General features: G+C 34.8%; 2 protein-coding genes across 2 annotated transcripts in view; one reads left to right on the top strand and one right to left on the bottom strand.

The window, feature by feature from the left end:
• LOC141344070 (tetratricopeptide repeat protein 39A) overlaps positions 1–6,931 on the top strand; it is a 28,704-nt gene extending 21,773 nt beyond the window's left edge. The window contains exons 13-18 of the mRNA XM_073848807.1: positions 820–911; positions 2,571–2,691; positions 2,806–2,917; positions 4,975–5,089; positions 5,181–5,297; positions 5,384–6,931. Of these exons, the coding sequence (XP_073704908.1) occupies positions 820–911; positions 2,571–2,691; positions 2,806–2,917; positions 4,975–5,089; positions 5,181–5,297; positions 5,384–5,495 (669 nt within the window). The 3' untranslated portion in view covers positions 5,496–6,931. The remainder of the gene's footprint in view (positions 1–819; positions 912–2,570; positions 2,692–2,805; positions 2,918–4,974; positions 5,090–5,180; positions 5,298–5,383) is intronic.
• A 135-nt stretch (positions 6,932–7,066) lies between these two features.
• gadd45gip1 (growth arrest and DNA-damage-inducible, gamma interacting protein 1) lies at positions 7,067–10,923 on the bottom strand. Its single transcript, XM_073848794.1, has 2 exons — positions 10,534–10,923; positions 7,067–7,540 (listed from the first exon to the last, which is right to left on the bottom strand). Exons 1-2 carry the CDS (start codon positions 10,905–10,907, stop codon positions 7,243–7,245), a joined length of 672 nt encoding a protein of 223 aa, XP_073704895.1. The 5' UTR covers positions 10,908–10,923; the 3' UTR covers positions 7,067–7,242.
• Positions 10,924–24,625: the final 13,702 nt, after the last annotated feature.

Raw genomic sequence — 24,625 nt, 5'->3', positions numbered from 1 at the left:
TACTTAAAAAAAAAAAAAAAAAAAAAAAAAAAAACATTGAAAATCTTACTGTTCAAAAACTTTTGACTGGTAGTGTATTTACAAACATTAAACCATCAACCATCATTTTAATTTTAGTTTACAGTATGTATGTTAGAAAGACGTCATGGTTGTCTGAGTGATAGATGCATGTTTGAAACGGCCTCCACCCAGAATGTAAATCAAGTGTGGGGTTTTATTGGTGCTGGAAAATAGTCTGCATTGTGTGTAATACAAACTATGAAGCAAGGCAGTTAGTTTTTACGTTCTGTCTACTTTACAAGTGTTTATACTTTGTCCTCTTTAAAATGAAAATGTCATTTATTATTATCAGATAAGCATTGTAGTGGTATTTTGATTTGGATGTCATTGCCAGGATTATGATATTAGTCCACCAAAATGTCCATATTCACAAAGTATCCTTAAACAGGATATTTTGTCAAACTAAAGGCATAATCACATTTCTTAATGATTGATGAAATGTTTTCAGCAATTGGTTAGCCAACAGTAGCGTTAGCCAATATTTATGGCATAACTGCAGACAGACTTCCTCCTCAGAAACATGAAGTAAAACCATACAGGTGTAAAGCCAGGGATTGAGCAGTATTTTTTTTTTAACTGAAGTTATGCCACGACAAAGCGATTTAAACAATGACTGCCGTGTGTACGCTGTGTAAATTGGCTTTGTGGGTCTTTGCCAGGTTTTTGTTTGGATGGGTTGGTTCTGTTGCTGGTTGTGATTAGGTACACTGTGTTTCTAGTGTGCAGAAGGATTATGATGCTTTTCTCTGTCTCTCTCAGGCCATGTATGTGTACATGAAGGCGGCTTATCTCAGCATGCTTCCAGACACAGAATCCCGGCCGTTCGGGGATAATGAGGTGGATCTCTTTAGGTAAATACACTCACATCTAATTGCACTGCCAACACAGGAGCAGAAATAATTCACTCTTTCCTTATGTACAGTATCTCACGCCCCTCATATTTCAGCAACCATTTTAGTATATCTTCTCAAGGGACAATACTATAGAAATGAAACTTGGAATATATTTTAGAGTAGTCAACGTGCAGCTTGTATAGCAGTATAGATTTACTGAAAATGAAAATAACTCAGCTTACATTCATTATTGTCAAAATAACTGGCAACAAAAGTGAGTACACCCGTGATAACATCATTATGTCATTTAAACATGCAAAGCCACATGTTTTTGTCTGCTTGACTGGACCACAAAATTGTGTATCTTGTATTAGAGCAGTTAAAATTTGGTGCTTTGAGTACAATTCTCTCATACTTACCACTGGATGCTCAACATGGAACCTCATGGCAAAGAACTCTCTGAGGATCTGAGAATTAGAATTGTTGCTCTCCACAAAGATGGCCAAGGCTATTAGAGGTTCAGTAACACCCTGAAAAAGTTACACTACAGTGGTCAGGATCATACATCCATTCGGAACAGGCCTCACAAGGGTTCTGTGTGTCAGGTGCAGAACCTGGCTTTAAAAAACAGATGCATGAGTGCTGCCAGCATTGCTTTTAAAGGTTGCAGAAGTTGAAGGTCAGCATGTCAGTGCACAGACCATACGCCTCACACTGCAACAAGTCGGTTTGCATAGACGTCATCCCAGAAGAAAGCCTCGTCTGAAGCTGGCTCACAAGAAAGCCTGCAAACAGTTTGCTGAAGACAACCAAGAGCATGAATTACTGGAAGACCATGTCCTGTGGTCTGATGAAACTATAAGATAAACTTGTTTGGCTCAGATGGTGTCCAGCATGTGTGGTGATGCCCTGGTGAGGAGTACCAAGAAAATTGTGTGTTGCCTACAGTCAAGCATTGTGCTGGTAGCATCATGGTCTGGGGCTGCATGAGTGCTGCTGGTTCTGGGGAGCTGCAGTTCATTGAGGAAAACATGGACTCCATTATGTTCTGTACATTCTGAAGCAGAACATGATGCCTTCCCTTCAGAAACTAGGCCGAATGACAGTTTTCCAACATGATAACGACCCCAAACACACCACCAAAATGATAGCTGCCATGCTGGAGAGGCTGAAGGTGATGGGGTTGCCAAGTATGTCTCCAGACCTGAATCCTATTAAGCACCTGTGGGGCATCCTCAGGTGGATGGTGGAGAAGCACCATATGTCTAATGTCCAGCAGCTCTGGTCAATTCCATGCCCAGGATGATTAAGGCAGTGCTAGATAACAATGGTGCTGACACTTTGGACACAGTTTTGACAAGTTCACTTAGGGTGTACTCACTTTTGTTGCCAGCTATTTTGACAACAATGGTTGTATGTTGAGTTATTTTTAGTGGACAGCAAATCTATAGTGCTATACAAGCTGCACATTGACTACTCTCAAATATATCCAAGTTTCATTTCTATAGTATTGTCCCTTCAGAAGATATACTAAAATTGTTGCTGAAATGTGAGGGGTGTACTCACTTTTGTGACATACTGTACATCTTTCTTTCAACTGAGACATGAACTGGTGGATAAATGGTTAAAGAGTTTTATACCCTGTTCACTTGCTATCTCTCTTCATCTGTCTCTCAGACAGGTACCAACATACAAACAGAAGATAGCGGGTAAATCTCCACCCACAGAGAAGTTTGCCATTCGCAAAGCAAGACGGTACAAAGCCAGCAATCCGATCAGACTTCCTGTTCCCGTGCTTGTAAGAATAACGCAGCGCATTTATTAAACTTCTTTCTAAATGTTGTTTTTTACTTTTGTTTTCAATGGTTATACTTTAAAATAAAGTCAGTTACATTTGCGCTTTATGTTTTAGGAGATGATGTACATGTGGAATGGTTTCTCAATGATCAGCAAACAGCCTGAGCTGACGGAGGGCATGATGGAGACACTGTTGGAGGCAGAGCGCACCCTACAGGCCGGTCCAGGTAAATGCTACACATAGTTCTCAGTGTACCAAATAAGAAACATCAATTGAATTTTAGGAAAATCTTTTATTCCTAACAGTATCACTCTCTGCTATATATAGATATAAAGGAAAACCTTGAAAAAAAGATCTTAACAACAATGAACTGCTATCAGTAAATTATGATAAAATAGATTATTGAAAAAGGAATATAGTAAAAGTTTTATGATTGATCAATCTATTTAAAAACATTCATTTAAATATATTTTTAAACATGCACCATCATTTCTATATTATTCATACTATTACATTTATTTTGTATTTATCCACATGTTAGATATTTAGGTACTTGATAATGGATTAAAGCAATTTCTCAGTGTATTTTAAAATAATTTTCTTGATTTCTCAGTTCATTCGTGTGTGTGTGTGTGTGTGTGTGTGTGTGTGTGTGTGTGTGTTATTATTAATTAAAATTGTAATTAATTGGATAGTAATTTTTTTAATCAAATGGTTTATTTTATTATCTTCATGTTTAGAAATTCTCAATATTTCTCAACTTAAAAAAAAAAAAATAATTTCCCTTAATTTCTCAATTCTTTTTATATACATCTCATCAATCAGTTTTAAATAATCAATTGCTACATTTTAAATAATATATTTAAAAACATGCACCAATTTCAATATTAATAATGTTAAAATATTGCAGGGTCAAGATGTATTTTATTTATTTTTTAAATCATAAAATTAGATGTTTGATAATACATTTGTTTTAAATAAATTTCTGATTTAACAAACAAAAAAACAAACCAAAACAAAAATACACACACACACACACACACACACACACACACACACACACACACACACACACACACACACACACACAGCCTTGCAAAAGTATTCATACCCCTTCATTTTTTTTTCACATTTTGTTGCAGCATTATGTTAAACTGCTTTAAATGAGTTTTTCCCCACATCAATTTACACTCCATACACCATAATAATGACAAAACAAAAACCAGATTAGCAAATTTTACAATTTTTTCTTTTTTTAAATAAAACACTGAAATAAGTACATTGCATAAGTATTCATACCCTTAGCTCAGTACATAGTTGAAGCACCTTTACAGCCTCAAGTCTTTTTGGGTATGATGTGACAAGCTTTGCACATCTGCATTTGGCAATTATCTGCCATTCTTTGCCTCACCTTTTCACCTCTCAAGCTCTGTCAGCTTGGACGGGGGCTGGCAGACATTTTCTAGAGTCCTAGTTGTTCCAATCGTCTTCCTTTATGGATAATGCTTCTGTGAACCTTCAATGCAGCAGATTTTTTTCTGAACTCTTCCCTAGATCATTGTCTTAACGCAAGTCTGTCACTGAGCTCTACAGGCAGTTATCTTGACCTCAGGACTTGGTTTTTGCTCTGATATGCATTTTCAGCTGTTAGACCTTTTCTGATAGGTGTGTGCCTTTCTAAATCATACTCATTCAAATGAATTTGCCACAGTTTAACGCCACTCGAAGTGTAGTAACATATAGAAACAATATGAATGCTCCTGAGCTCAATTTCGAGTGTCCCAGAAAAGGGTATGAATACTTATGCAACGGGATCTTTTCAGTTTTTTTATTTTTAATAAATTTGCACAAATGTTAAAAACCTATTTTTTGCTTTGCCATTATGGAGTATGGAGTGTAGATTGATGTGGGAAAAAAGTAATTTCAAGTAGTTTAACATAAAGCAGCAACATAACAAAATGTGAAAAAATGAAGGGGTATGAATTATTTCGCAAGGCATTTCCAGTAACTGCTAAATTAATTATATGCTTTTATTTACATTTGTTAAATTGCGCTTACTAGATTATTAAAATCTGCTGAGTTTGAAGTCATCATTACAGCAGAAATGCCTCCTTTGAATGTTCTTCCCATTTGAATATTGATTTTGACCATGGTTGTTTCGACAACAGCAGGCCTTACAGAAAAACGCTGTTGTTCAGTTACATATTGTTTATGTGACCTTCCTATACAATAGTATGCTGTATAGTATGCAGTATTTTACACACAGTTTTTCTGTATGTGTAGAGAATGAGTACTCCGTGGACGACAAATGTGTAATCCTGCTTCTGAAAGGCCTGTGTCTGAAAAACCAAGGACAGGTGCAGGCGGCAGAAGACTGTTTCAGACGGGTTTACAGCAGGCCAGTGCTTCTGCATTAATGGATTTGTCTTGAGAAATGCTTGCTTGTTCTATCTCAGGATGGTGTTTGAGATGTTTTGTGTCCTTAACAGTGAAAAGAAGTTGAAGTTTGAACATTACCTGGTTCCTAACTCTCTGCTGGAGCTGAGTCTCTTGTACATCGACACGGGGAGGAAAGAGCAAGCCATCAAACTACTGCAGAAAGCCAAGTGAGTTGAGTCTGATATGTGGAAGCTGCAAACTGCATTGTTGTCATGAAATGTTCTCCTAATCTTCTCCTCATCTCTCCTGTCAGAAATAATTACAAGGAGTACTCAATGGAGTCTCGTACCCAGTTCAGGGTCCATGCGGCCCTCACCAAACTTAAGGCTGACACCAGCGACCAAGATGAAATAACAACATTGTGAGGAAAGTCAATGGCGTTTCTCCTCTAAAGACCAAAGCAGAGTTTCAAGGTCACTTTATGGGGAGAACTAAAGACCAAAGACACAGTGTGGTTTTTATGCAATGGTACTGCCTAGTGTTAGCCCGTCTTACTTTTTTTGGGGGGCGGTATCATAGGAGACACTAAAAACCTCATTTGTACATTCTCCTCCAGAAGGTCAGGTGCCAAAGTTATGTTTATTTTAGTCAGATAGCAAATAAATGAATGAATGGATATTTCAAATATAAAACTAGGGGTTAACTCCTTCGTGTTAAAATGTACATTTTAGGGAGCATTAGAAATCAAATAAATATGTTTCCTGTATTTTTCTCAAGTCCTGTACAGGTTTAATAAGGGAAAACTGACAGTGTTTACAAAAAATTAGACAAACCATTTTACACTAAGTTGTAATGATGATTAAACATGTTGATTATTGTAAGGCTGAGTGTGGGATTGAATACTTTAATATTATTGATTATTATATTCCTTTCTTGAATAAAGCAAGAACGTTTATAATAATCAAATGGTTCAAATAGCATCGTATATATTCAGTTGTCAAATGCTATGGTTGGTTGTTTGTTTGTTAGGAGATACATTTTATTAGTAGTTAATATTTAATCAATTATTGATAAAATATTTATGAAATGCATAATTTTATAGTAAATTAAGTCGTACAATCAATGCAGTTATTTAGCAATAAATGATATGGTTTACTGTATGAATAAATCAGTTTTCCATGACAAATTACAACATTTTCGCATTTCTTTACTTACTTGTAACTACCGAAACACCGTAATAATAATTTGAAAGATTATATTGACCCATTAAGATTTGGCCTACATCTATATTGTAAATATATATTTTTTGCTAATTCTTTTTACTTTTTTCAGAGGTAAATCAATAACAATTACATTTTTAACAATATTTCAAGTGTAATTTATGAGATTTGTTGTATTTTGAATCTTTGTAAAAGGCAAAAGTTGATCATACTGATTTCAAAGTTAAGGATTCATTAGTTTGAATATACACTGAACCAAAAACTATCATAAGATCTTAGTTGATAATTCAGTATACTTCATTTTTGACAACATTTTGGTAATGACTGCACTTTTTCGGTAGTGACAGTAATGTTTTGGTAGTGCATCACATAATTTTGCGTAACTGTACTAAAAATTGTTTACTTCCCTCAAATAAAGGATTATGTGTTCCCTTGACAACCAAAATAATGATGACATTTTTTGTGACTCTTTCAGCAGTGACGATTTTATGGGATAACAGCACCCAAAAAACTTAAGATGTCACTACCGAAACTGATATTATTTTCATAAGTTTAAATTAGCGGTTACGGTTCAGGACAGCCACCTCCCAATTGAAAGTACCCAGTAAATAATGATTTTAAATATATCAAGCTTACTGATATTTTCAATTTTATAGTGGGTTTCGATAGATAATAAAAGGATCTTAGTAAAAAATCTAAGATTTGAATACTTAAATGTTTTTAAATGTGTTTTTTTTTTTTTTTTGGTTGTGGGATAGCATTTGGAACAGCCCATATACTTTCTGAACAGTTTATTCTGATGTATTATCAGATACAAGCATGTTGTTTCAGTGACTGATTTTATTTCAATCAAACAAACTGTGGACAATCACACTGACACGCATACAAAGAAACTAATTTTACAATATAATACAGTAGCACTGTATAAAAGTCTTTTTCCCCCCTCTGACAGTTATTGGCTGGATTCTACTGCCGCCGTTGTTCCTGCTGACCCCTCCTCTTCCTCTCTCTTCCTGCGTTTCAGAAGTTTTCTCTTCTTCTTCTCCTCTTTCTCTATTTCGGCGACCATCTCTTTGAATTTAGTGCTGCGGGGGTCCAGAGAAAAACCGAAGCGCTCCCTCGCCTCGGCCAGCAGTTTGTCCCGCCTAATTTTCTCCTCTCGTTGCTTCTGATTGGCCTCTCTTTTCTGCTTTTTCCAGTCGGCGATCATCTTGGGCATTTTAGCCATGTTTGCAGCAATTATCTTCTCTCTTTGTAAGGAAAAAAAAAGCGAAAAGCACATTAAAGCTGTGTAAAAACCAACGGCTGTGATCAGGAAATTAATGAAGCATGAAACTTTTTTGTGATCATCCCGGCCTACTCCTTCCAACTGTGCCATTTATGTCTGTTTTTTGTTTAAAAAAATGTATATATACAATTGAGGTCAAAAGTTTACATTAACCTCTACAAAAGTACTAACCTGAATAAGATATTTCACATAAAATATGTTTACATATAGTCCACATGGGAAAATACTAGTTGAATTTATAAAAATGAGCCTGTTCAAAAGATTACATACGTTTGATTCTTAATACTGTGTTTTTACCTGAATGATCCACAATTGTGTTTTTGTTTAGTGATGGTTGTTTAAAAGCCTCTTGTTTTCAGCATTTTTGTGTATTTAAACCCTTTCCAACAGTGACTGTTTGATTTTGAGATCCATTTTTCACACTAAGGACAACTGAGGGACTCATATGCAACTATTACAGAAGGTTCAAACACTCACTGATGATTCAGAAGGAAATACGAAGGGCAGTACTAAATGAAAAAAATATGATATTTATTACACCTTTATTCTGTTCAAAAGTTTTCACCCCTGGCTCTTAATCATAGACTGTAAAAAATATGGACGTAGTATCCGTGACGTCACCCGTAGGATTCTGAAGCGCTATTTTGAAGCCTGTTGTGGGTGGGCTGCGGATTCGGCCGTCGCCATCTTGGAATCGCGTCACCGCGCGTCACTCCCAGATAATCAAAAATGGGCAAAAAAGGCGGGATGTGGGTGGAGCTGGTTGCTGAAACCACGCCCGCCTAGCGCGACAGTGGTGACAGCAGCGGCAATCCCCCTGTCACTCAAGTGGCCACGCCCTAAATTATGCTGAACTTTAAGGCTTAATATAACTTAAACGGATGAGTTATAAAAAAAATTCACCCCCCTCACAGTTGACATGAAGGGCAAAACTAGCTATATAGACCAAAACCATTTTTTGAACCAGGCTGTAAACATACTTTTTTCTGCTGTAAAGTTGGGCATTTTAACATGGGGAGTCGATGGGACTGACTCTCTTTTGCAGCCAGTCTCTAGCGGCCAGTCGATGAATTGCATTTTAAGACACTTCCGTGTTGGTTTCAATAGAGAGAGCGGGAGGTTGCCCCTTGCACTTAATACTTTTTTTTTTTTTTTTCCATCTGGAGCATCAGTGAGTGTTTGAACCTTCTATAATAGTTGCATATGAGTCCCTCAGTGGTCCCCAGTGTAAAAAAAAAATATGGATCTCAAAATCATACAGGCATTGTTGGAAAGGGTTCAAATACACAATGTACATTAATTACCCTCACAAACCAGAGTATGTGAGGGTAATTAATGAGAGAATTTAAATTTTTAGGTGAGCTAACCTTTTAAATCTGGAAGCTGATGCCTACCATTTTTCAAAATATCTTCATTTGTGTTTCAGTAAAAAACTGAGTGTTTGGAACAACTTGAGGGTGAGTAAATTACAACATAAATTTTATTTTTCAATGAACTACGCTTTTAAAGGAGTAGTTCACTTTCAGAACAAAAATGTACAGATAATGTACTCACCCCCTTGTCATCCAAGATGTTCATGTCTTTCTTTCTTCAGTTGTAAGGAAATTATGCTTTTTGAGGAAAACATTTCAGGATTTCTCTCTAATAGACTTCTATGGTGCCCCCGAGTTTGAACTTCCAAAATGCAGCTTTAAAGGTCTCTAAACCATCACAGCCGAGAAAAGAAGGGTCTTATCTAGCAAAACGATCGGTTATTTTCTAAGAAAAATAAAAAGAAAAGAAAAATACAATTTATGTACTTTTTAACCTCAAATGCTCATCTTGTCTAGCTCTGTGTATACTCTGTGTAGAGATTAAAAAGTATATCAATTGTAAATGTTTTTTTTTTTCGAAATTATGCGATCGATTCGTTTCGCTAGATAAGACCCTTCTTCTTCGGCTGAGATCATATAGAGCCCTCTGAAGCTGCATTTTGGAATTTCAAACTCTGGGGCACCATAGAAGTCCATTATATGGAGAGAAATCCTGAACTGTTTTCCTTAAAAAAATAAAAATTTCCTTACGACTGAAAAAAGAAAGACATAAACATCTTAGATGACAAGGGGGTGAGTACATTATCTGTACATTTTTGTTCCAAAAGTGAACTACTCCTTTAAGAACAAGGGAAGCTTAACAGCAAATCACACTGATTCCATCTTAAGAAAAAATAAATACACCTGTCAAAACAAAATATTAAACTGAAATTCATATATATATTTAGAGAGAGAGAGAGAGAGAGAGAGAGAGAGACACCTATTTCTTCAACATGGAAGTAAGCCTATGGGCGAGACTTCCAATTCATTATCCGCTATAAGGAACGTTCAGTAAACAGTAAAACAGTTTGCACTACAAACCAGTGTGATTATAATTAAGATAATACATTAAAATAATATGGTAAGACACTAATTCCATATCAAGCAGCACAACGGCCTGTTTTGTACAAAAAAAATGGTTAAGAAAATAAAAATCAGTCACGAGAGACGTCCGAACCAATAACGTTCGACGTCAAAAGTCCTTGTGCGTCAACGGTCAAATGTGAATGTTTGAAGGAATTTTTCCACTAAATAACGACTTAAGTTTCGCTTCACGTATCAAGCAAATCTAATATAAACTGGTTTATAAAACCTACAATATAGCCGACAAGTCATGTAGATTAATCTATCAGCATTAGCTGGTTTGTCAACCGCCATAAAACGTTATAAAAAGACCATTATTAACTTACTTTTTTGATAGGAGAAGTCGCTATCCACTTTCATTGTATAGAAAACAAACTCAGACACACAAATCAACATTTGCAGCAACGTGAGGGTGAGTATAATGTTTTTAAAAGCAGTTTCTTGCTAATGAACACTGCAGTTAGTTATTGAACACTGTTGATAACAAACATCCACTAGAGACTAGTCAGGTTCACTTCACCTTTCCATCCGCTTTTGCGCCTTCTCCCTTTCTCTGGCCGCGATGTTTTCCAGCTTCACCTCCAACGGAGGGTGCCACTCTTTCTCCTCGGCCATCAGCTCCTCTAGCCGGGCGTGAGAGGGCCAGAGTTTGGTCGGGTCCACTCCTGCCGCGCTTCCATAGCGGCCGAACAGTCTGCGCTCGTACTTCTCAGTCTTCTGCCATTCGGGTGTCTTCTCGCTCTCTTTATCCGGAATATAAGGGTTTTTTATATTGAGCCAGAGCGGTCTGGGGTTATAGTTCGCGATCTGCTGGACTGCAGCCGGTAGAAAGGAGTTTAATTTAGTAAAGCCAAAGAATAAGGCTGTCCTCTTGCTTAGCAAGGAGGCCGCCATGTTTGATGACAGCCCGGTGACCTCCAACGTCAAATTTTTTTTGCACGTGGTGCTGACGTCACGACGCCCTCTGCTGGCGAATTTGAATAATAATAAAAAGTATTCCAATGCAGTGCTGTCTGGATATCTATCTCTTTATCTTTTATAAAAACTATTCATATTTAATGTTTTGTTTATACTGGGATTTATTTTTTATTTATTATTATTAATAAATATTCGTTGTTAATTTTACAGATTTTTTAAAAATAGATTTTTATTGACTTTGATTTGTTTAATTTGTATAATTGAGAAAAAATACAAATATTATATAATTTAATTATATTATATTTATTATTATTATAATTATTATTATTAAATATTCGTTAATTATTTTTAATAGATTTTTATTGATTTAATTGTTATAATTTAATAATAAAAATATTATTTTAATAGCTATCATTTTAATAATAATAATAATTATTATTTATAGTTATATTAATTTTTTGTTGTTCTTCTAGTTAGGGTATTATTTTAGATATAATATTAGATAAATCTAATATATCTAAGAATAAGGATATCTGTATCTAATTTTATAATAACTGTTTATTTCTAATGTTTTATTTATTCTGGGATTATTAATAATAATAAATATTTGCTGTTAGTTTTACTGATTTGCTTATGTTTTTATTGACCTTATTCATTTGTTAAATTTTTATAATTTAAGTAATAATACAAATATTATTTTAATAATAATAATAATAATAATTATTATTATTATATATAGTTATATTAAAAAATCAGGGTTTTATGTCCTCATAGGGTTGGAGTTATCTAATATTATATCTAATAATTATTATGGATATCTAATTATTATTTATTATTATTATTATTATTCATTATTTATTAGTTATGTTAAATAGGTTTTTCAGGGTTTTATGTCCTTATAGGGTTAGGATTAGGGTTATCTAATGTTATATCTAATAATAATTAAGGATATATAATTATTATTACTATTATTATTTATAGTTATATTAAATTGGTATTTTTGTCCTTATATGGTTGGGGTTATGGTCAGGGTTTATCTAATATTGTATGTAGTATTAATTATGAATATCTAATTTTATAATAACTATAAATTTCTAATGTTTTATATAGTAAGATTATTATTATTAATAAATATTTGTTGTTAATTTCACAGATTTTTATAGATTTGTATTGACTTTATTGATTTGTTTAATTTTTATGATTTAAGTAAGAATACAAATATTTTTTAGTAACTATAATTGTAATAAATAAAATATTTGTTTATTATTATTATTATTATTATTATTATTATTTATAGTTATATTAAATTGTTTTTTCTTTGTTTTTGTCCTTATAGGGTTAGGGTTATCTAATATTATATCTAATAATAAAGGCTAATTTTATAACTATTAATTTCTAATATTTAGTTTAATTTTATAGATTACATTGTTTTTGCAGTTTTTTTTTATTTTTTTGTCCTTAGCTGACTACATGCCTTATGTTTTTTGTTTTGTGTTGTGGATGAGGAGATGTACTGGGAATCATGTTCTGTTTAGATGTGTTCAGCTTGTGTGTTGTCTGTATTGGTGTCGCTCCTCCCTGATCATTTTCGTGTGGAGTTTAATCATCACCTCAGGGGGCCTTTAACAATGCTATTTCAATCCTCAGGGTTTTTGTCTGTCCTGAAAGCCGGACCCTTGAATCTTTTCCGGTAGTTTAACAGCACAGTGGGATCCTTTTGTTAGAAATAAAGGTCTTAAATGGATCTGGTCCTGCTGGTATTATTTATCCTATAGGCCAGACCATGCTAGAAAAACAAAGACGATAGTCGATTTCAATCTCTGCTCATATTTGTGGCCACATTGATAATTTAATTAAATTTATTTACTTTAAAGAAAGAGGGAAATATAATAGAATGCAAATTAGAAGTTACTGGAAAGTTAAAATAAAAATAAAATATAATAATAAAATATAATCTTCTAAGTGCAATAATAATATAAATACAACAAAACAAATATTTCAAAAAATTCTTAGTTTACACTGCCAGTCAAAAGTTTTTGAACAGCCAGATTTGTAATGTCTCTTCTGCTCACCAAGCCTGCATTTATTTGATCCAAAGTACAGCAAAAACAGTAATATTTTGAAATATTTTTACCATTTAAAATAACTGTTTTCTATTTGAATATATTTTAAAATGTAATTTATTCCTGTGATTTCAAAGCTGAATTTTTAGCATCATTATTCCAGTCATACAATCGTTCAGAAACCATTCTAATATTCTGATTTGCTGCTCAAAAACATTTATTGCTATTATTATTATGTGGAAAACAGCTGAGTAAACATTTTCAGGTTGATGAATAGAAAGTTCAGAAGAATGGCATTTATCTGAAATAGAAGGAACATGAATTATCAATTCTTTAATTTGATGATTATTTGAATGATGTGATTTCAATCAGCTGAATCAAGAGACAGTGAATGTTTAGATTGTGGAGCTTTATAGAACCAGTTTATTTTACAGACACACTGAGAGTTGCTCTCCTCACGTAATTTGTTGATGAATGGATGAATTATCATGTTTGAAGAGTCTTAAGGGGGCTTAGTTTTTTCCCTGAGCGTTTCTTTCACCCATAGGGCTGCATGCGGTCTACTTCTGTTCTTATTAATGGTCCATGCCAGCTTCAGTGAGCAGATGAGCAGAAACTCCACTTTGAATTTCTGGAACGCAGCATGGGAGGGTTGGATTATTAACCAGCAAACACTCGGAGGAAGAAAAAGGCCTTTGTTTTAAATGCTCCAGCCCTCCCTCTCTATCACAAACCCCTCCCCTCCTTCCGCTACTCTTCTTTTAGTTTTGATTTCTTTTCAAAAATGTAAAGATGGGACAAACAAGCAGCCTTAGAATGCGCCTCTCGGAGAGACAGATGTCAGAGCTTTTGTGTCGCGACGAGCGCATCATTATAACTCGAAAGTTCCCATGGCGGGGGGTTGAGGGTTTGAGAGGGGTCCGCGGCGTGCCGTGCACAACACAGGGCTTAATTTAGACACCGGTGATCGCTGCCAACTGAGAAGCTTTAAAGACACGACCATCTGAGAAAATCAGGTCTGCTGGCATTAATGCAGAGGTTTCATCAGTATAGATTTGTTTTCTAAGGCTAGCGTTACTATTAGGGTTGCTATCACTCAAATTTATGGTCAGGGATTCAAAAAAGTTTAAAGTAAAGTAAGTTTAATGAGACCAATTTTTCAGGATTTTAGACGCTTATCATTTTGCTGTCTTTTAATTATGTTAAATCTTGCATATTATTTGACCTGAAAAGTTTAAATCATTTTTAGAGTGGTTTTAGGATTTGCGGCATTCACTTGTCTTGGTAACAGATTTGTAAAATTGAATATAATTGTACTGAAAAGATTAGTTAGCAGTTTTTAGACACTAAAAGTATGCTGTATCAAATGGTTAACTGTGTAGAAGGTTGTTATTATTATTCTAATATTTCTGTCATATTAACATTAATTTAGTTTTATTTAAATGAAAAAGTAATAAAACGTTTAGAAAATTTTATGAAGTGTAAGAAGTTATAGTAAAAACACAAGTTAATGATTATCCTTGAATTTTATCAACCATATACCATATACAGTATTATTCCATGGAATGTCTGGATACTGGATTCTGATTGGCTGGCAGGTATGCAGTAAAACCGTTTAATGCACAGGTAGTTCCAAGTCAGTTTAATCACCGTTCTATATTAATGCGCTGCTTTAATTGATGCATGCAAACGCAGAGAGAGAGAGAGAGGTTGAAGATCGCGTTGTGCTGCGCACATACGTAAACTTCTTGTCAGCGCTCGCCCGCGATTCTTATTAAAACAGCCTAGATACTAGTAGATCGCTACATTATATTCCTCAGCAACGAGATGGTAAAACTGCTGTTTTTGAATGAATTCGTTGTTTGTAGAGAGAGAGACACAGCACGCAGCATTTGCGCTGCAAATATCAATCCTAGTTTTAAATTGTCTATAACTTGGCAAATGACCATGGAATAAGCGGGATAATCAACGGTTTGCCGTGCTTCGCGTTGGGCGGACATTAGCCTCCACGTCGTGCATTTAAAATCCTGTAATGCACGGCAAACCGTTGATTATCCCTTCCTTATACTACAGGGCCTTGAATGCTTGAATCTGATTGGCTGACGAACATTCTAGAGGTGTGCATTATTTTCAGGGAAACGCACGGCGAACGTAGTTCCAGGCAGCTTTTGACCGCAGTACATGTCTATATCACTTCGCCACATGATTTCAGTTATTTCAAAGGTCCTTACAGGTCCTTTATACAATGACTTTAATTTGTCTGTCAAAACTTTTCTATTATTTGAGCTGTAAAGTTGTTTAAATCATCATTTTACAGTCGTTTTGGCATGTAAGGGTTTATAGCATTCAGTTGTCGTTGCAACAGAATTGTAAAATTGAATATAACTTTTATATCATTTTAGTTGGCCCATTTACTACCATTGTAAGTGCCAAACATTTAGAAAAGGGCGGACAAATGAAAACTAATTTTTGTTGTAACTGCCATTATGCCACATATGTTGTCAATTAAGATTAATTTGCACTGAATCTGGTTGATTATCAGCTCCAATATTGAGCATTTTTATGGTTATTGGTATCTGTCATTTTCGATTTGTCGATGAAATAATTTAAAAGCATTTAATGCAACTTTTTGTCAGAGCCCTTTTGACATTCATTTTTATTTTACACCAGACATATATCGGTTAAAAGTATCGGTCATCGTCTACTTGATCTGTAATAATCGGCATCAGCATTAGCCTTAATCGGGTCGGCCGATTATCGGCATGGCCAGTTGTTATTGGCTGTTTGCAAAACGATTTGCCGACATATATCGGTTATCGGTCTACTTGATTTGTAATAATCAGCATCGGCATTGGCCTTGAAAACACATATTGGTCAACTCCTAATTATTTCTTGATATCTCAGGACTACGTTGTCTTTTGCAAGCAATTAATTTTATTTGCACTCTCAAATGAATTGTTATGGTAAAAAAGGCATATTATTTGAGCTGTAAAGTAGTTTAAATCATAATCTTTTAGTCATTTTAGTGTATTAGGATTTATGGCATTCACTTGTCTTGGCAACCGAGTTGTAAAATTATCTCTAGTTGTTAAAACAGATAGGCTCCTAGTAGACTAAAGAGGTCAGTTATAGACACTATAGATGGAGTTGTTTTCTTATAGCTAATCATTTGAGTTGCACTGTTAAATTAATTATGTTAAAACTTGCAAATTTTTTGAGCTGTAAAGTTGTTTAAATCACAATTTTTTAAAGCCATTTTAGCGTTTTGGGATTTATGGCATTCATTTGTCTTTGCAAATGAGTTGTATTGTTATCGGTCATCTGTCTACTCGTCTGTAATAATCGGTATTGGCATCAGCTTCGAAAAACGCGTATTGGTCAATCCCTAGTTATTTCTTTGATATCTTAGGACTACATTGTCTTTTGTCATGTCTAATTGTTTTAACCGCTAGACAGGCTCCTAGTAGACGAGAGAGGTCAGTTATATCCACTATAGATGGGGGTTGTTCTCTTATAGCTAATAATTTTATTATTACTCTTAAATTGTTATGTTAAACTTGCATATTATGTAATATGCAAATCATAATTTTTACAGTCATTTTAGTGTTTTAAGATAACATTCACTTATCGGTTTACTTGATCTGTAATAATCGGCATCGGCCCTGAAAAACACATGTTGGTCGACCCCTAATTATTTATTTCTATTTTTATGGTTATTGGTATCAGTCATTTTCAAGAGCAATTTGCCAATAAAATAATTTAAAAGCATTTAATGAAAGTTTTTGTCAGAGCCCTTGTTATTCTTCATTTTGACATTCATTTTCATTTTTACACCAGACATATACCAGTCTACTCTATCTGTAATAATCGTCATCGGCATCAGCCCTGAAAAAACACATATCTGTTGACCCCTAATTATTTCTTTCATATCGCAGGACTGTTGTCATGTCAAGATGTTATAACCGCTAGTCAGCTTCTAGTAGACGAGGGAGGTCAGTTATATAGGCACTATGGATGGAGTTGTTCTCTTACAGCTAAATTATTTGCACTTTTAAATTAGTTATGTTAAAACTGGTATATTATTTGAGCTGTAAAGATATTTAAGTCATACTTTTTACAGTCATTTTAGTGTTTTAAAATAGCATTCACTTGTTTTGGCAACCGAGTTGTAAAATTATCAGTTATCGGTCTACTTGATCTGTAATAATCGTATCAGCATTGGCCCTGAAAAACACATGTCGGTCGACCCCTAATTATTTATTTCTATTTTTATAGTTATTGGTATCAGTCATTTTCAAAAGCAACTTGCAGCTAAAATAATTTAAAAGCATTTAATGAAAGTTTTTGTCAGAGCTATTGTTATTCTTAATTTTGACATTCATTTTCATTTTTTACACCAAACATACACTACCAGTCAAGGACACACTTCCCCATTCTCTTTAATGGGGAAGTGTGTCCAAACTTTTGACTGGTAGTGTATATCGGTTCAAAATATCGGTTATCGGTCTACTTGATCTGTAATAATTGCCCTGAAAAACACATCGTTTGACCCCTAATTATATGATATCTCAGGACTTTTGTAATGTCTAGTTGTTATAACCACTAGTCAAGCTTCTAGTAGACGAAAGAGGTCAGTTATGTAGGCACTATGGATAGAATTGTTCTCTTACAGCTAATTTATTTGCACTTTTATATTAATTATGTTAAAACTTGCATGTTATTTAAGCTGTAAAGTTGTTTAAATCATACTTTTGTAAAGTTATCAGTATATCGGTCTACTTGAACTGTAATAATTGGTATCGGCGTCGGCCCCTAATTATTTATTTGATATCTCAGAACTACATTGTCTTTTGCCATGTCTAGTTGTTAAACCAGAGCTCTAGTCAGGCTCCTAGTAGACAAGAGGTCAGTTAAGTAGGCACTGTGGATGGGGTTGTTATTTTATAGATAATCATTTCATTTGCACTCTTAAATTAAAAGTTAAAACTAGCATATTACAGTCATTTTAGTATTTTAGGATTTATGTCATTCCTTTGTTTTGGCAACCGAGTTAGATAGGTATATCGGTCTACTTGATCTGTAATAATCTGTATCGGCAACAGGCCTTAATCATTTCTTTGATATCTCAGAACTATATTGTCTTTCACCATGTCTACTTGTTAAAACAGCTAGTCAGGCTCCTGGTAGATGAAAGAGGTCAGTTATATAGGCACTATGGATGGGGTTGTTCACTTATGTTGCTCTTGTGAGTTCATCCAAAGAGACCATCCATATGGCCTTATGATTAAATATTTACAGGCCACCACATTTCCAACCAACTCATGAGAAATTCATGGAGATGTTGCATTATGGGATAGTTCTATTCCCGCTCACTGCTGTTTCCCCCACCCACAATAACCCTAGTACAGCCGAGGGAATGTCCAGATACCATTTTAGTAAACAAGATGTCTCTCATGCTTTTAATGTGCACACGATGACCTGTAATACGTACATTACAAGTGCTATACATATGTGGTTTTACTGGCAATGATTCTTTGTTCACAGATGCTTTTAAGCCAGTGCGGCATACAAAAGAATTTATCAGTTGAATTTCAAGGGTAAACCAAAAAAATATGGAAGGCATATCTGCCATTTCTGGTAATTGTGACTTTAATTCCAGTAAATGTGACTTTGTATTGCAGAGTGTGCAATAATATGACTCTATTTCTTAGTTTAATCTCACAATTGCCATTATTCTTTACTAGTGGAAACAGGCTTGCAATTGTGATTTGCACAGATATTTAAAATATATATACTTTTAGCAGCCCAAGTCAAGAAGTAGGTGGTTTGGGGTTGATATTAGTGGTTTGTTCGTCAGTCCGGAGCTAGAAAGTCGAGTTGAGTACTTTGCATTGTGGATCTCTTACAGTGTGCTAATGCTGTATACTGCATGTTTTGGGACATAACTGCATATTGCACACATAATATATAGTATGGTTATGTGCTAATCTGAAACAAGCCATACTGTGACAAGTTTGACTGTTCCATAGGCCCTACAAGACCGAAGCAAACGTTCAGCGCACATGCAGAGTACGACATTGCTCATGTTCTCATCCTGCGGGCGGATCTGGAAGTCTCCATGTCATTGTTTAAATGATTCCCCTTCACTAAACTGGGAACGAACCCAAGCGAGAACTACACGTGAAAGCACCTCAGGAGGGGAGCATGTTCAGCGGGGAGCTTTTCAATAATGGATGTACCACATTGAGCTCCCGTTAATAATGTGTTTCTGTCACCGCGGGAGACAGAAAAACGCATTTTAGAGGCAGACGAGAGAATAATGGGATGCGAAGTTAGGGAAACTTAGTCATAACTCACTCTGGCCCCTTTTCAGACATTTTCAGTGTCTTATGGCTTTGTTTAACAGGTAAAAAAAAACATATTAGCATTGTGATTTTTTTGTAAAGCACAGCGGCTTGTTAACCCCTGAAGCTCATTTTATTGTCGAAGCTGTTATTATCATAAATGTGTTTTTGATTACAGTGTTTTCATCGAACAAATTATGGATTGGAGCAATGATCCATATGCCAGTTGATTTACGTCATCTTAATTAAGGAATCTTTCAGGCTTAAACAACTCAAGATTTGAGGTAATTTGTCCTTAGTTTGTTAAAACGCAAAAACGGACCTACTGTACGTTGGAAATTTGCACTGAAAAAGTTGGGGTAGAAACAATTTTCACTCATTTCACAAATGGCAGGGTTTAAAAGCAGATATGTGAAGCTTATATGTTTTATTACACAAATTTTTCTGTACTAAAAAAGTAAAAATCATCCTTTTAGTGCTAAGAATGCTTTTCTATGTGGATGAAGTGAATTATCCTGGTGCATATTGTACAAAAAATATTCAGTTTACATAACTTTACATGAAATAAATGGATTTAAATTTGCACAGGTAATTGATTTTATCACAATATACTCATAAAGGGTTGAAATCTTGTGGCTATAAATTTTAAACAGTGTCCTTTAGAAAATGAAACTGTTTCAGTTCCCATTAACTTCCATTACTTTTTGTCCATACAGTGTAAGTCAATGGGAACCAAAACTATTTGTGACCCTGGACCATAAAACCAGTTTTTTAAATTTAGATTTAAAAGCCGAATAAATAAGCTTTTCATTGTTAGGATAGGGCAACATTTGGTTGATATACAACTATTTCAAAAATCTGGAATCTGAGAGTACAAAAAAATCTAAATATTGAGAAAATTGCCTTTAAAGTTCTCCAAATTAAGTTCTTAGCAATGCATATTGCTAATCAAAAAGGAAGTTTTGATATATTAACAGTAGGAAATTTACAAGGTACCTTCATGGAACATGATCTTTACTTAATATCTTAAAGGAAAAAAATAGATAAGTTTGACCCATACAATGTATTTTTGGCTATTGCTACAAATGTACTGGTTTTGTGGTTCTGGGTCACATTTGGTTACTCGCATTCTTCAAAATATCTTAATTTGTGTTCCACATAAGGAAGAAAATCAATACAGGTTTGGAACGACGTGTAATTTTAATTTTTGGTTGGACTGTCCTATTTGTCTAGTTTTTAAAACCGTCTTCTTCACCTCCTGTTTGTGCCACTCTCAAATACAAGAGCAGATTTCGTTCCCATGGCTGTGTATGTCCACATTAATAAGCGATTTGACATTTGTGTCATGCTCTCTGTGTCCGTCTCTTGTGTCTTCGGTCATTGGGGACGGAGCGAGGCTCGTCGTCCAATCAGAAGCTGAGCCCTTCTGCTGATGCTTTGAAAACGGATGCAATGCCAGGGGCGCTAAATACAGTTAATGGTCAATGAATTCAAATGTCATCATTATCTGAGCAGTTCTGAGAATAAATCCATGTCCTCTTAGTGCCTCCCTTTAGCATTCAAGCAGTATTCATTTCAAATACATAGTGGTAACATTTAAACAATTCATTTTTAAAGATCTTTTTTTTAATATCTAATATCAATTTCAAAACAACTAAATGACATATTTTTTTTCATAAAGCATAATGTTTTAATACCTGATTTTACATTTTTACATGAATTAAACATTTAGTTTTGTTTTAAACTGACATACAATATTGATGTTAGTGTACATTTGTGACCCTGGATCACAAAACAAGTCTTAAGTAGCACAGTTATATTTGTAGCAATAGCCAAAAATACATTGTATGAGTCAAAATTATAGATTTTTTTTATTCTGAAAAATCATTAGGGTATTAAGTAAAGATTATGTTCCATGAAGATATTTTGTGAATTTCTTACCATAAATATATCAAAACTTAATTTATGATTAGTCATATGCATTGCTAAGAATTTCATTTGGACAACTTTAAAGGCGATTTTCTCAGTATTTAGATTTTTTTGCACACCCTAAGATTCCAGATTTTCAAATTTTCTCGGCCAAATATTGTCCTATCCTAACAAACCATATCATCAATGGAAAGCTTATGTGTTCACAAAATAAATGGACCCTTGTGACTGGTTTTGTGGTCCAGGGTTACAAATAATGTATAGAATTTTTGTAATATACTGTAAAATAACATATTTGTTTGTGTGTGTGTGTGTATTTGTATACCGATACTGATAATTGTTGTAGGAATAGGTTAAATATTATATACTGTAGATATAGATTTATACATTATAAATCTATATTGCTTCGTCCAAAAAAAAAAAAAAAAAACTAAATGTTTTATTCTGCATGATGTAAAATCAGGTATTAAAACATTAATGTATGAAAAATATATAATGCATAGAAAAATGGGTAACATTTGAAATTGATATTGCAATATTAGATATTAGATATTGAAAAAGACTTTCATTATTTGAAAATGAATGATATTTATATTTTACAAAATGCTTCTGCTTCCAATGATGGATAATTTATACAGAAAATGAAATCAATGCTAAGATAAAGAGAGAAAATAAATTTAATTTATATAAAAACTTTCCCTTTTGTAGAGATCATATGAAGAGGTCTCAAACATATCTGATATTCTCACCTTTGTTGGGGTTGATCTGATCTCCCTGAGAGCTGACTCATCACACACACACACACACACACACACACACACACACACACACACACACACACACACACACACACACAGAGCGTCCATCCATTGCTGCGGGTATGGTAGACTGGCAGAGGGGTGCAGGTGGCTCTGGATTGGTGCAGACACTGTCCCGACGCTCCCGTGCCCGTGCCAGTGCCATCTGTCATCAGCTACAACATCTGCAAATCCAAGGTGCCCTTGATGGCCGGTGCCACCGTGGCCCGCTTCGGATTTCTGCAGGGGGACGAGTGGGTAGAGAAGCTGCTCCCCAAACACTAATCACATCTTCATCACTAATCATCACGGTCTGGGCTTTTTTTATAATTCTAGCAGTGCCGTTCCAGGATTGTTTGTCTGCTTATTTATCCGTATCTCATATCAGATGTCAACAGCTCACCCCATGGCACACACACACACACACACACACACACACACACACACACATGTTTGTTTTTGTGAATTGTGGGGACATTCCATAGGCGTAATGGTTTTTATACTGTACAAACGATATTTCCTATCACCCTACACCTTCCCTACACCTAAACCTAGCCCTCACAGGAGATTGTGCATACTTTTACTTCCTCAAAAAAACTCATTGTGCATGATTTATAAGCCTGTTTCCTCATGGGGACCTGAGAAATGTCCCCACAAGGTCAAAATTTACTGGTATTCCTATCCTTATGGGGACATTTGGTCCCCATAACGTGATAAATACAAGGACACACACACACACACACACACACACACACACACACACACACACACACACACACACACACACACGTTGGGTTTATATGTTTTATGGGGACATTCCATAGGCGTAATGGTTTTTATACTGTACAAACCGTACTTTCTATTGCCCTACACCTACCCTACACCTAAACCTAGCCCTCACAGGAGATTGTGCACACTTTTACTTCATCAAAAAAACTCATTGTGCATGATTTATAAGCCTGTTTCCTCATGGGGGCCTGAGAAATGTCCCCACAAGGTCAAAATCTACTGGTATTCCTATCCTTGTGGGGACATTTGGTCCCCACAACGTGATGAATACCAGGTACACACACACACACACACACACACACACACAGTTCAATTCAGTGAGCAAACCAAAGGCAACTGTGACTAGAAACAAAACAACAACTAAGATGTTTAGATGATGAAACTATTTTATCCGTTCGAAATGAGAAGAGTTAGTGAACACTCATAATGGAGTATGCAGAGGTCTTGAAAGTCTTCCATACCTGCAAGGCATCCATTAGACCACATTGCAATTAACATTCTTGGCTATGATCCTGATTACTTTGTAAGCAAAGCTCTATATTGATTTAGCAATAACATGTAACTAGATTTCTGAAGTAAAGTGGTGTCTCTGCAGCTGTCGTGAAGCTGGGCTGTTGGAGGAGGTTGTCGGGCATTGCTATGCAATTGATCCAGTGTTTTGAGTGGTTATTAGTGCAACAATATGAGACATGTGTCTCAAGCTTTGACATCTAGCAAATTCTATCAAGTTGCAATGTCCTTATTTTACTTTAAACAATCCATTTTTTTCGTATTTACTTTTCCCATGTAAACCTTGTGTGGTTGCCAGGGTGTTTAAAGCAGATTGTTTGTGTTTGCAATGTTCAGAGTGATTTGTTTCTAGTGTGCTGAAGGTTGCACATTTTTACACGTCTATTTTCCTAATGCACATTTCTGGGTTTAATTTAGGGCTGCAAAACGATTAGTCACGATTAATCGATTCAAAATAAAAGTTTATGTTTACATACTATTTGTGTGTGTATATTTAATTATGTATATATAAATACACACACATATATGTTCAAGTTCCTGAAGTCATTAAATTGGCACTGAATTTTTTCTTCAGTATTGTATTGTTTCCCATACAAATATCTAAACATCTTAAATCAAGATGTACTTGAGAGGCAAAATGAAGACCTTCAGAGTCTTGTTTTCTGAAAAATATAGTGAGTTCATGCTTAATTCAAAAGGAAAAACAAACCCCTCTGACAGATGTTTGCTTTTGTTTTAGGTTGAGGTTTTTCTGAGCCCATCGGCTCATGTTTCAATCATAAAATCACTTCATTTTTATTAATTTCTCAGAAGACAAGATTTATTTTTCTTCTCAAGCTAATTCATCTTGATTTAAGAATCTTTAGACATTTAAGCTATTTTTGTACAATGACTTAAAAAGTTATGGAGATCTGTTGGAAGTTGCATTTGAAACTTTGAAGTGTTGCTAATAAAACTCATTGTTTTATTTTGAATCGATTAATCGCAGCTAATCGTTTTGCAGCCCTAGTTTATTTATTTATTTATTTTTACAAAATGGTAATGCAGATTACAAAATACAATGGGATGTGAACTGTGTTTCTGTGCATCTTAAAAAGGTCTTTAAAATGCTTAAGGGATCTTAAATCTGGGCAGAAAGTTTTTCAAGTTCCTGAAGTCATTGAAATGGCACTGGATTTTCTTCTTCAGTATTGTTGTATTGTTTCCCATACAAATATCTAAACATCTTAAATCAAGATGTACTTGAGAGGCAAAATGAAGAC

The sequence above is a fragment of the Garra rufa genome, chromosome 1 (assembly GCF_049309525.1).
Source record: "Garra rufa chromosome 1, GarRuf1.0, whole genome shotgun sequence".
Classification (NCBI taxonomy): domain Eukaryota; kingdom Metazoa; phylum Chordata; class Actinopteri; order Cypriniformes; family Cyprinidae; genus Garra; species Garra rufa.
The sequence above is the reverse complement of the archived record's forward strand: the minus strand, read 5'-3'. Positions and strand labels throughout refer to the sequence as shown.